This window comes from Oryzias melastigma, linkage group LG11 (genome assembly GCF_002922805.2).
Source record: "Oryzias melastigma strain HK-1 linkage group LG11, ASM292280v2, whole genome shotgun sequence".
In the NCBI taxonomy this organism is placed as follows: Eukaryota; Metazoa; Chordata; class Actinopteri; order Beloniformes; family Adrianichthyidae; genus Oryzias; species Oryzias melastigma.
Genome location: NC_050522.1, coordinates 3,647,035 through 3,660,193, shown reverse-complemented (window position 1 = coordinate 3,660,193; position 13,159 = coordinate 3,647,035). Strand labels below are relative to the sequence as shown.

The window sequence follows — 13,159 nt, the reverse complement described above, 5'->3', positions numbered from 1 at the left end:
AATCTAATTCTAGCACCTATTTATTAATATTCCTCTAAATATTTGTTTCCCAAATTATGAAAATTTAATATTTGCTGAACTTTAGGAAAACATTCTTACAGTTGAACCAAACATTTCAGTGAAATTTGAGATTTTTTTGACTCCTCAATCAAGTTTATGTCAAGACTTTGGTGCAAAAAGATTTATTAATAAATAAAAAAAATAATAAAATAAAATTAAAAAATTCCTTATTTCTGCTAATGAGACACAAATCATCAACAATGTTGATTTACAGAAAATCTTGGAGAAGTGTAGAAACGAGAAGTGACAACAACTACAAAGCTGGTAAAACATCTGGAATGTCTAAAAATAAGGTTTCAAATCTTTGCAAAGATCTAATAATTTAAAGGTTTACTTATTTTCTTTAGTTTACCTATTATGTTCAGCAGCTTCTGCTGCTTATGTTTTGTTTTAAAGTTTTTAAGTGTGAACTAAATATCATTCTTGAAATGGTTCCCCTCAGCTCAGCTTTTTACTGAAACCATCAACACTTCAATTCCTCCTTCCTCTTTATTTCCACTCGTTTCTGTTTGTTTAAAGCATTTACTGGATAAAAAAACCCAAAACTATCCCCAGAAGCTGCATCACCTAAATTATGTGCATTAACCATCAGATATTCATGAATATGTGAGTAAAAGGCTGAAAAGGTTTCATGCTTGGACCAGAGGAGATCCTCCAGAGAACAATGAAAACAGCTTCTGTTAAAAATGATTGGCAGAAAAATCGAAGTGAAGCTTTATGCTTTAACATGGTTTTAATAGGTTTGATGGCTCAAACAGAAGTGACAAGAGAAAATATGCTTACTTTCTGTTGTTTGTAGTAAATGGAATCTAAAGAAGTAAAGAGGTTTGAGCACACGGCCCTGTGGAACACCTGAAGAAATCAGCTTCTTTTTAATGAGGGAAAAGTCTCTTCCAACCTCCGTATCTGTTAGAGTGAATGTTCTTTGAACCCAGACCAGATCCTCCTCCCACTACAGAGGAGAGGCTGAGGTTTGATGTTGGTTGGTCAGTGATGAATATTTTCAGGAAATTGTCCCTGCAGCTCGCCCAGTAGAAGGTGCAAAGCATTTCCAACTTTCCTGACGCTCATTAGAGTTGGGACCAGCTGAAGTAAAAAGCCTTCTAAGGATGCTGTGAGGTTCTGACAGAAAAGGAGACAGTTCAAAGGAAACAGATAAACAGCGCTGATGAGCATTCTTGTTCTCCAAACACAAGGTTACCTTGGTGTGGTTCTTCAAAGTGACTGTCGCAGGAATGGTGACAGCTTTAATTAAGGCCGATTGGCTGTGTGTTGCCAGCAGAGGAAAGGAATCGGGCTTTGTGCGGGAAGTCTGAGCACTGGCTGGAGATCAGACAAAGGGCCCGTCAATACTGCCGCTTTCACACTGACAGGAGCAGCGGGGGAACAGGCCTGATTTGGGCTAATGGTAATTGTGACCTTTTTGCTGGGAGCCACTAAACGGGTCCTTTTCAAGTAGCTATTTGATCCTCTCATTCAATTATCTGAGATGAATCCTTCCAGGTGAGAGCGAGGCGTCTGGTGAAAGCGTGCTTTTGTTTTTGGCCAGCAACGTCGATACCCAGACAGAGCGCCTCCATTCCTGCTGCTACTCCTCCATTCTGTGTGTCTGCTCGGAGCCTGACGGGCCTCCAGGCTTGTTGTGACTGAATGATTTAAATGAAGCGCCTCTGTAATCAGTCCCCATCTGTTTATTTTCTTTTCTTCTAATCAGGTCAGGAAGAGTGGGCAAATTCTCGCAGCAAGGCCCCATCAGCAAGAACAACCAAGGGAGTCTACAGAGACCAGCCGTACTCCAGATATTGAACTGTTTATACGAGCTGCACCTGAGCCCCCTCCCCCCTCAAGTAATGGATTTTTTTTATGGACGTTCCCACCTTTTTAGAATTAAAATGAAAATAACTTAGTAAAAAAATGATTTTAATAATGGAATCCCTCTGAATAATGAAATACATCAAACCCTCACTTCCACAAAAATACCCCCTCCCCCCTCCAGGAGATGTGACTGGATCGGAAGAATAAGAAAGAAAAGCCCACAGTAGGTTAAGTTTCCTCTCAGCTCTGTGATTGTGCAGAATGTTTCACGGCTAGCATCAGTGAGCTGATGAAGGGAGGTGTCTGCGCAGCAGAGCTCTTCCTCCTCTGTTCCTTAGACCTCTGAAATGTAGTAGCTTAGCTTAGGACAGTGCGGTTCTGTAGAAGCTCTCTGCAGAACGGTACTTCAGTAACTGGTGAAACTTGTGTCCCCTGTAAATGAGACAATTGCAAACTGGAAAAGAGAAACCCGTCTGTCTGTACACATATTGTATTGCTGTATCCTCCTTTTGTAAAATAGTAGTCTGTTAAGGGGCTTATAAAAGCATGGTGTGAAACTGTGGATATTGACAAATGTTTTCTTCTAAGCAGCCTGTTGTAGTTGTGTCCATCCATCCTGCCCCAAACATCCAGCCGTGTAGAAGTGCTGCTCCTCCTGAGAGCTGCGGTGCAGTCTGAGCCCTTCATGTCTGTGCTTTCATTCCTTAGATTGTCTAAATAAGTACTTTAATGTTATTCTGTTTTCCAAACTTTTAAATAGCACACCTTTCTAACTTTTGAGAGTCTAATATTCCTTTTTAAGACCCTAAACATCCGTCCGTCTGTGGATTAGTTCAGCTTTCAGCTTATGTAAGCCCTTTAATATTTTCTTCTTTGTTGATGCTGAATAAACATTTTTCAAACAAAGTTCCTGTGTTGACGAGAATAATTATGATATCATAAAAAGCTTTATAATTTAAACTAACATAAATAAGTGGAATGTGGGGAATTTTATCATCATCCTGATAAAAGCAGAAAAAGTTTGAGCATGAAAGCCAGAGTGGGTAGAGGCGGAGCAGAAGCAGCATCCATCCTCTGACGCTGTTTTTGGGTAGACATCATTCTTCTTTCATTTTGACCGGAAACTTCTCCGCTTGAGGTCTGGGGGAGGTTAACGGTGTCTCAAACCATCATCCACTCTGCCCCCATAACTCCCAGTGAATCCCAGCGAGCATCAGCGGGAAACCCCGACCTCTGAGCGTAAAAGGCGGAGCAGGACGGGGGTGACGGGGGGTTAGAGGGCAGGAGGGTGGGGCTTCTCTCTCTTCCTTCTCTTTTTTGATCTCTCTGCTGTCCTCTGGTCATGTGACCCTGCCGTTCCGTTAAATTGACCCCCAGCTGACCTCCGCAGGCAGGATGGCAGTAGCTGTTTTAACAGACCTCCGTCCCACAAGGTAAACAAGCCGACCCAGTTAACCCTCCCCTAACACAGATGTTCATAAACCCTCTAAACCGTAGTGTAATGTCATGTTTCAGCCACAAGGGATCCATAATTAGACCTCTGTAATTAAAATCAGCTAAAAGACGACAGATAAATAAATGGCAGTCATATTTCAGCAGTAAACTGTGCTAAGACACTGATAAATGGATCAGCTCCACCATGTTATGTTTGATGATGATGCTGAGCAGCTGAACCTGAATGCTCACGGCTCTGTTGGTGTTCCTCCCCAGGCTGAGGTCCCGGCTGCTCAGCGCCGTCTGTCCCCCGACGTCCCACAACAAGGCGGTATGTTTGCTGTTGTCTGTTCGGCAGGTTGGGGTGGAGTCTCACACGTTGACATTTCAGAATGCATGAAACCCAAATTAAGGCTGAGCTGTAAGAGGTGGACCATGTCACAATACTCCATATTTGAACGTTTTAACGTCTCTGCAGAGAACATTTGGGCTGCGATGCATAAGAGTAACACTTTCAAGAAAACGTAACACTTTAACACCTGAGTTTTAGCTCCAATGTCTACATTCTTCGCACTACGGTAATTCTTCAACTGTTGGGCAATTAAGGTATTTCCATCGGATTATGATGCTGCAAAAAACTGCAAGAGTTTCATCGTTAACCAACACTTTACGGTATTAATCCATAGGAAGTATGTCGACTGCGTAAATGCTTGAAGAGCTATAGTAGTTCAAAGAAAGGTTGTTTATTTCTTGTTGCTGTTGACAGCTCTGGAAATAAAAGTTTAAATTCATAAAAAGTAGGTTTTTGATCCGGAGAACTTCAGAGGATTTACAAAAAACACCTTATGAGGTCTTAGCTCAGTCTAAACCTAAGACCTCACCTTAAGTTCCTGAATTTGAAGCCAGGCTGGAAGCTCTGAATGTTGCAGTATCTGAAATGACCACTGGAGGCTGATTTTAGAAGGGAGGGATGACATCAAACATGGTCGCCCCAGATCCAAACGCTGTCCTGACTAATCCAAGTGGACTGACTTTCAGCTTTCAGGTCTTCTTTAGTCTACTGTTGGCTAATGCTAGCTGTTGGCTAATGCTAGCTCTTGGCTAGTGCTAACTGTTGACTACTGCTAGCTGTTGGATAATGCTAGCTGTTGGCTAATGCTAGCTCTTGGCTAGTGCCAACTGTTGACTACTGCTAGCTGTTGGATAATGCTAGCTGTTGGCTAATGCTAGCTCTTGGCTAGTGCTAACTGTTGACTAATGCTAGCTGTTGACTAATGCTAGATGAACAGCTGGGTAGCTCAGATATTCCTTACAGTTTTTGATGCTCTGCTATTGCTAGGTTGGGGTTGTCAGGGGCTGTAAACTAGGGGGATTGATCAAAAACAAAGGGGTGAAGCAGTATCAGTGGAGGCTTACTTCTGCACCAACAGTACTGCCCACGCCTCAGTGGTCTTGTGGTAGAGTGTCTGCGCTGAGACTTGAAGGTCATGAGTTTAGATCCAAGCTGAGACATGCCAAAGACTTAAAATAGACCCAGCGTCTCCCTGCTTGACACTCAGCATTAAGGGTCAAATTTGGGGGTTAAACCACCGGCTGTGTCTGCAGTTCACCCCTCCTCCAGGGGAAGGGTCAACTACAGGTTAAAAACGGCCTAAACATAGACCTCTGGTTATCTCCACTAGTACACGGGACACTGGAAGTACTTTGACAATAGTTAGAAAGATAATTGGAGTGGGACTTTGAAAGGTTTGCTCCTCACAGGAGCTTTGATGAAAGTTTTAAAAATCTGATTTTTCTCCAAACAAATTCGTAAAACGGTTTTCTGTCTTCTGGATTTTATCTCTGTGATTCAGAAGAGACAGCTGGAGGTCTGGATGAAGATCTGGAGCCTCCACTGGTTTTAGCTCCAGTTTCACTGGGAGTTAACATTTCTATGAGACCAAGTCAGTTTGAATCAAATCAAACGGCAGCAGTTTTAATATTTTCTGATAATGGTGTCCTGAGCTGCAGCGCTGTGAGATCCAACCATGACTAACCTCACTCATCTTCATGTATTTTATTAGTTTACATTAAAAAGCATCTCTGCCAATTCACCAGAGTTAACCAAAAACTGTTTCTCATGTGATGTTTCTGGACAGCTGGTAAATTTGACTTTCCTAAAACAAAGTGAAATAAAAAAAAGGAAAACAGCTCTCTCACTAAAGAAAAATAAATAATTGTGATGCCCTAGAAAAATGGAAAAATGAAAACCTATTCTCATCCTTAATCTGTCTTCTTTGCGTTGGAGACATTCATTGTTTTTTGCTATTCAAATGTCTTTATCTATGTGGTCGCATCACAAGGTGAACGTCTGACCCTGCAGAGAAATGATGGTCAACATGTTTGACTCTGCAGGTGATCCGGCATTATCATGACTCATCAAATATTTACAGCACTTTGAAGCAGCTTGATCTTCTCCTGATGGATGTTTAGAATGAAACCGTTTCTCTGAACTCTTAAATCCTCCCATCCCCTGAGGGGGATCAGGACTTCTGCCTCCTTTTGTCCAAAAACTGTCTACCATCTGAGTCACGTCAGGGCCTGCACCTGTTCAGGGAACAACCCCCCCCCCTCTAAAGAGAGCAAATCCAATGTCTGACTAAATGAATAGTAAATGATAATAAAAAAAAAATTTCCTCTGCGTTTCTCACATCTTCTTTTTTTTCTCTTTATTGTTTCTACAGACTAAAGTTCACTCCAAATGTGAGCCCTAACAGTGGATGAAAAGCACCCCCCATAAACAAACAAACAAACAAAGAGGCTTCACTTTGTCACAGTTTGGACTGAGGTGAATCCTGCAGGGCGGCGAGTCTGGCTGACCCGGATGAAGGTCCAGGAAGGATGGAAAAATGATAGCATGTATCACACATCATCATTCTCCAGAGGAAGAGGAGGATGGGGGTAGGGGGAGTGCTGTGAAGAAAATGGAGCTCCTCTTCCTCAGGGATGCTCGAGGAAAACTTCCCTCGGAGCTTCTGACTGCGCTCCACTCGGGATGAACCGGAGGTGAACCTGAACTGTCTGTGGTGATTTCTGCTGGGTGGGGCCTGGAGTGTTCAGCTGTTAGCTGGCAGGAAGTGGGGCGGGGTGAGGGGATAAATAATGCAGGACGTCAAAGGAAAGACATCATAATTCCAGCAGAGACACCTCTGCTCTCACGTGAGCGTTCTGGGTCCAGTCTGCTCCCATGAAGCAGTGACTCCAGTGCCTTTTTGTTGCATCACCATGACAGCTTTATGTTTAGTCTCCATGTTGGTGTTAAGATATAAAAGCATTATTCTTCCTGCCAGGGCCACCCCCCTCCCAAAAGAAGCACACAGGAGGACTCCATTTCAGATGTATTGCTTAATAACAAAAGGCGTCAGTGGATGCAGCAGCTCTGAAATAGCTTCCTGCCACACAGGCCTGTGCATAAGTCCAGATAGGCTGATCTGTATTCTGCACGTTGTATGTTCTCAGTGGCAGACAATAGTTTTCCATTAGAGGAAGTGATTCTCTGTGGAGCTGCAGGCCAAGCCTCAGACAATAATGCGCCGACCTAAAGCTCAGATCCGAGCCCCCCCCCACAGTCACCTCTCATCACCTCCGGGGGCTCATTCCCGCTCTGAAGTGGCTTAAAGCGACAGGCTTATCTGAAGCGAGCTTGTCCAAGTTAATAAAGCCGGCGCTGCTTATTTGATTAGGAATGCATACAAAGAGGGTGTAGTGATCTTTGAGAGCTAGACAAGTCAATTTCATCCCAACAAAGCAGCGCTCCTCTGTGTGCAGCAGAATCAGGCCGAATGTGGAGCTCCTGCTTCATGTTCAGGAGGCCAACAACACTTTACTCACTCCAAAAACACGTCTGTGTGCAGCAGAGACAGCTGAAGGCCGGCCTCTGCAGCTTCCAATTACTGGGAAGCAAATGAGCTTTGAGTCTCCTGATTTGATTTTTGAGAAGAATGTTGCTTTTGCAGTAAAAACTTTCAAATAAAGTTGTGTGAAAAAGCCCCTCCCTCAGCGTCGTTGCATGTGTAAGTGATAAGGATTCAGAAAACACTGTTGAATAAAGTCCGGGTTTTGTGTATCACCAAAAAAACTCTTTAAAACCAAACAATTAACAACTGCCCAGACCTTCTTGTTTCCATGGAAACGACATCTCCATCATTATCTTTACGCTGATTGGTGGGTGTTCTGTCACATAAAAACAGATCAGGTTAACCTCAGATCATACGGAGCCAAGCACGGCAGTGGGAGTGTGTTGGTCTGGCGCTGGTTAAAGTCCCACTCCCATCAACTTTTGATCTAATTTCCGTGTTCCCAGTGCTCTTTTCATCATGATTATGGCATATATATCCAAAAAAACTCTGTTGGACATAGTTTCTACAGAGCAACAGGAGTTCATCAGAAATTCACCTCTGAGGTGTTGATGACGAGAAACCCCGCCCCCTTTCTGTTGCAAAGAGCTCAGACCAAAGAGCTTGAGACCCGCCCAACTTTTTTTCTACATCACAGATACACTCTTTTTCAAACATGTTTTTTTTCATTTGCTACTGATTTACAAAAAAAAAATGAATTAAGAAACACTCAGAAATGATATTGTGATGTTCATTTCCTTGTCCTCCATCATTAAAAAAATGCAACATGAACATAAAAAAAAAAAAAAACACCAAAAACACAATTTAAATCTGAGTGGGTATAAAGCACGTGTCAAAGTCAAGGCCCGGGGGCCGGATGCGGCCCATCAGATCATTTTAACGCCCCCATGTTATCTTATGGTAGTAATATATTGAAGCAACCCTACAATTATGGAGGCTGAGTGATCAGTTGATTATGGATTTCTTTATAAATACAAGGCGCTTTACATCAAAAGGTGATCTTCATCCTCTGCCTCCCTCTCACTCATCGCACAGAAAGAATTAAACATAACCAGATAAAAGATTTAATTGAAAAACAGAGTAAAACAGCCAGAAAGCAAAAGACTTGGCAAAGAAAACGGAAGGATTTGGTTTGTTTTTGCTAAAAAGCCAAATTGTATTTTTATTTCCAGGCTTTGTTTGTTTTGTTCAGCAGCATTTTCATATTTGAATGAATTTACCAGGATAGATTTTATGGAGATTAAATTCAATTGCATCATTGATAAGTGTATTTTTTCATATAATATGACATAAAAGTAATGAAATTTAAGGCCTTTTTTTAAAATGTTTATTTTATTTCAGAATGTATTTTTATAAAAAATAAAATATTGAAAGTTATTTAAGGTTTAAGTTGATTTATTCTGAAATAATATTCCTGCCTGTTTTTATTCATATTGATGTTAAAAATTTATGTTTTTAAAGTTTTAAAAATGTAGTTCTAGAGTGTTCAATATATGTTTATCATGTGCTGCCCATGACCTAAGGTGTGTTTTGGATTTTGGACCCCTGTGCGATTAAGTTTGACACTTCTGGTATAAAGGGTTTATGTTTATGGTTATTTTTATAAAACAGTTATCATATAGATATATATATATATATATATGATAAACAATCAGCGCGCATTTGGGATTTTTTTTGTCCCATGGAATAAATTCCAACATCAAATCATAGTAAAATGCTGTATTGATTAAAACATCTCCTGACCTGATCACCAGCTTGTCGTTCTTCAGGTTATTGTTTGGTGTTTTTAGCTGATTTACATGACTGCTGTACTCACTACTACTGTATTCACAGAACAGCAGTTTTTGAGTCAAATTCCTCTGTTTTTCGTGATCACATCTTTAAACTGTCAATAATGAAATAACATTAGAAAAGAAAAAGTAAAGCTCACAAACATGAGCTAAAATATTTTGAACTCCTGACACAGATTTCATTTATAAATCCCCAAATGATGTACTTTATTAATTTAACAAACAGTAAACAAAGCGCCTTAAAACCGTGGGGTTTGTGTCATTGTTGGTTGAGGGTCCGGCTCGTTCTTGTCCAGTCTTGTTTCTCAGTGTGGTCATGTCTGAGTTTGTGAAAAGTCTCCGTCCAGTCTCCCTGTTCTGCTGCTGGGTTCCTCCACCACCGTTCCTGACAGAAGCACGACAGTAGAACCAAAGTCCTTCAGGCTCATGGGATCCACCTTCTGGCTGTGAATGTTTCTTGAAGTTGGGTCTGCCCCCACCCATGCTAGAATTGCCTGATGCAGTTGCTGTGAACGGGGCGTAAAATCCTTGGCTCCTCTCAATAATGTACAGGATCTTAACGAGCTGCTTCCTGCCGCCGGCTCTGTAATTAAGTAGAAGGTTCCTAATCTGGCTCAGATGAAGAGGACCGGATCGATGTTGGAGTGTTCCCGTGTCTGCGCTGGAAGCAGCCATCAACGTGACCACAGGTCTGCCTGATGCCCCCCCCAGGCTGAGCTGATATCGATCAAGATCGACCACTGCTGGGGCTGTGAATCCACAGGGACGGATCTTTTAGTCGCCTCAGCCTTTATTTTTTACAAGCATTTTGCTTGTTTGGGGAGATTTTCTAAAAGTTTACAGCAAACATGAAAAACTAAACAGAGAAACGGATTTTGAACAGAACAAAATGCAGGAGTAGAAAGATGAAGAAGGGACCCACGCGCTGTTTCCCCAGTCTAAACCACGTGCACTCTCACTCACACACCGCACAGACAGAAATGAGCCACAGCTGATTCACTTAGTTCATCCTAATTTTGACATTCATGTTTTTTTATTTTTCATTTATTTATTTTTTTAAATGAAAACATGTTCAAATCCAAATTCTGACTGGTTTTCTGTGGGTTCTGGGGGAGGCTGTGAGACCACAGAGACCGTCATCCATTGTCAATCAGTACACTCATTATTGTAGATTCTATCTCTATGCTATTGACTGTCTTGACACTTTTGAAAAATGTATTTTTACCACAAAAAAAGTCACAAATGAATCTTTGGTTTAAACTGACTTAACAGACTTGCAGCCGCTTCAGAACCTGCTAACAGGGAGATACCTCCATCCAGCCATGAAATGATGGCTGTGGATCAAATATGTTTGTGCAGCAGAGCTGCCTCGGTCTTCTGAACCCTCTGAAAGTTGCATGTGTGCTGCTCTGGATGCATCTTTCTCCTCATGTAAATGCTGCTGCTCTTTTTTTCTCCTCTTCCATCCTTCAGGCCGCTCCCCTTTGAAGCCATCTCTCTGCCGTATGAAATGTGAGATTAAAGTCCATCTGTGCACAGACGACACACATTCCTACAGGCTTGTTGTTTTTCAACAGGTTGAAGTTAAGCATCTCCCCATGAACCAACAGCTCCTTAAAATTCATCCTTCTAACTCTTCTAGGTTCTTCAGATTATATTAAGATTTTAAATTTCCCCAGCAGTGACACCAGTGACCATGGTCCCCTACAAACCTGTGAGGACCCAGCAGCCCCCCCCCCCTCCCAGACTCTAAAGGCCACTTTTATTTTATCTGCAGTGGTTAAGATTATGCCCATAACTCCAGCATTTCTGGAACAGGATGGTAAATTTTCAACAATGGTTCAATAAAGACCCAGAACTTGCTGGAGAAACCAAGTCTCCTGGCTGGCCCCAACAGGGGGTGGTGAAGGTAACTCCACGGCCCCCGTTTCCATCCCGTAGACACAAGCACCTGTTCCAACTCATCACACAGAAGCGCAGAGGATGAGTTTGCACTTTCAGGCTCCATCCTTCAGTCTCGGCGCCTTCCTTGAAACAGGAAATAATAAGCAGTTGTGTCGGTGGAGAACAAGAGTCGTGCTGCTTCAAATCCATTTTACCTGTGATTGCATGTTTGCCTCCGAGAAATACAGCACTTAGGAATTCACCGTGGCATGTTCTTGGCACTTACGGCGACATCAACATAATGACAGAGTGCGTTTGCTCTCAGCCGCCACTTTAGCTGGCGGCTGCAGGTCCTGCTGCTGTGCAGACTCGGTCTGATGCTTCCCAGCTGCCTCAAATGGAACCAATAAATAAGAGCTCCAACGTTTCTTTAAGTGGTGATCACCTGTTTTACATAGGCGGAGCAAATTGGTCACAATCGTTTGCCCTCTCAGGGCTAATGAGTTCAGCACAAATGTTGTACCATCACCAGAGAGACGACGACACGTTGTTTCTAGCAAATAGATGATGTCAGAAGTCATAAAAAATGATTCGACCATCAAATGATCACTGGTGACATTTATGGCCAAAGTGCTGCTTTTGGAACAGAAAAATCTTTCATCACTCGTGTGTTTTTATTTCACAGGTTCAGTGATGTGCTTTTTTCAATCATGATGAAAATCACTTGACAAGAATGGGTCCATAGAGGAGCAACAAATATTTTCTGCAGGTTGTCCTACTTTAAAAAGCAGAGTTTGTTCTGTAGTGTTCATCACTCAAACACTTCAACTGTGAGAGATAGAATGTGAAAAAGGAGTCCACACACCGTTTGATTTTCAAATGAATCATAGCAAAAATAGTTAATTAAACCAGAAAATAAGGATTTGTTCAATTATAAAAGTTTACCTCAATATGTTGTAATGTGACCTGGTTTCAGTGACAGAGGTCCTGTTGCTGCTGTTTCGGTCCAAAATATCAGCATACATGGCCTCAGTCATCCTTTCCTTAATATGGAGCGATCATTCTGTACCTTTACAGAGAAGCAACACAACCCTGATGTTTCCACTCCCATGCTTCACAGAAGGTTTGGTCTTCCTGTGATGTGCCTCTGTACTCTTCCAATCCCTCTAAACACAGCGAGTGTATGGGGTCAAATCAGGATCGGCTTAAAGTGAACGAAAAAAAAAAGATTGAAAACTTGAAAAATAGATGTTGTAACTGAAAAAAAAGAAGTGAAAATTTGAAACCTGAAAAAAAGAATTGAAAATTTGAAAAAAACCCTAAAGATTTGAAAAGTAAAAGAGTGAAAACTTGAAAAAAAAACTAAATAAAAAAATTACTAATTAAAAACTTTTTTTTTTTTTTTTGAGTTTTCACTGCTGAGCTGAGCCTAATTTTACATGGGGGCGGGCCTTTGAGCTCATTGGCTACCCGAAAATGCATCCCATCATTCCCCAAGAGGTAATGGGGATGTGACGTTTTTTCAGCTGCTGTTACTAAAGAATAATTTGTTTTTAATTAGTAATTTTTTAATTTAGTTTTTTTTTTCAAGTTTTCACTCTTTTACTTTTCAAATCTTCAGGGTTTTTTTTTTTCAAATTTTTAATTCTTTTTTTTCCAGTTACAACATCTATCTTTCAAGTCTTTAATCTGTTTTTTCGTTCACTTTAAGCTGATATTGATTTGACCCCATACGAGTGGCATTGATGCCAGAGAGTTCGATTTTGATTAATTTAGTCCAGGGATCTGCAACCTTGCCAGTAAAAGAGCCATTTGGGCCAGTTTGGTACTGATCAAAACATAGGAGCCAGAAAACCTTTTTTTGTTTTTACCCTTTTAGGAAAATTTTATATTGTGGCGTTACCTCTACGCTTTGGACTTCACACCCATCAGGCTATGCGGTTGTTGAGGGTGTGGCCTGATTGCTACGTGAATAAAGCTTCATGTCCTGAAGATAAAGAAGTCTCCTTTTCTTCATTGCCACATTGGTGACACCGAACGCGAACATGTCAGAGCCAGCAGACGTGCAAGTCTCTGCAGCATCATCCAGCACCTCGCCATCTCACGCGCGTGGGGATCCGGCCATGCTAGCCGCCATGAAGCTGAGTTCTGGCAGAGCGATCCCGCCTCCTGGTTCCAGGCTCTTTCAGGCTCTTTGACACTGTCGACCACCACGTCCTCCTAGACAGGCTGAAAAACTGGGTTGGGGTATCCGGATCTGCCTTAGACTGGTTCACATCA

General features: G+C 41.8%; 1 protein-coding gene across 1 annotated transcript in view; it reads left to right on the top strand.

Annotated features, from left to right (window-relative positions):
• Positions 1-2,781, top strand: part of khdrbs3 (KH domain containing, RNA binding, signal transduction associated 3) — a gene marked incomplete at its 5' end in the record, with an annotated part of 49,003 nt that extends 46,222 nt beyond the window's left edge. Inside the window, 1 exon segment of the mRNA XM_024263404.1 lies at positions 1,775-2,781. Coding sequence (XP_024119172.1) covers positions 1,775-1,866 — 92 coding nt within the window.
• Positions 2,782-13,159: the final 10,378 nt, after the last annotated feature.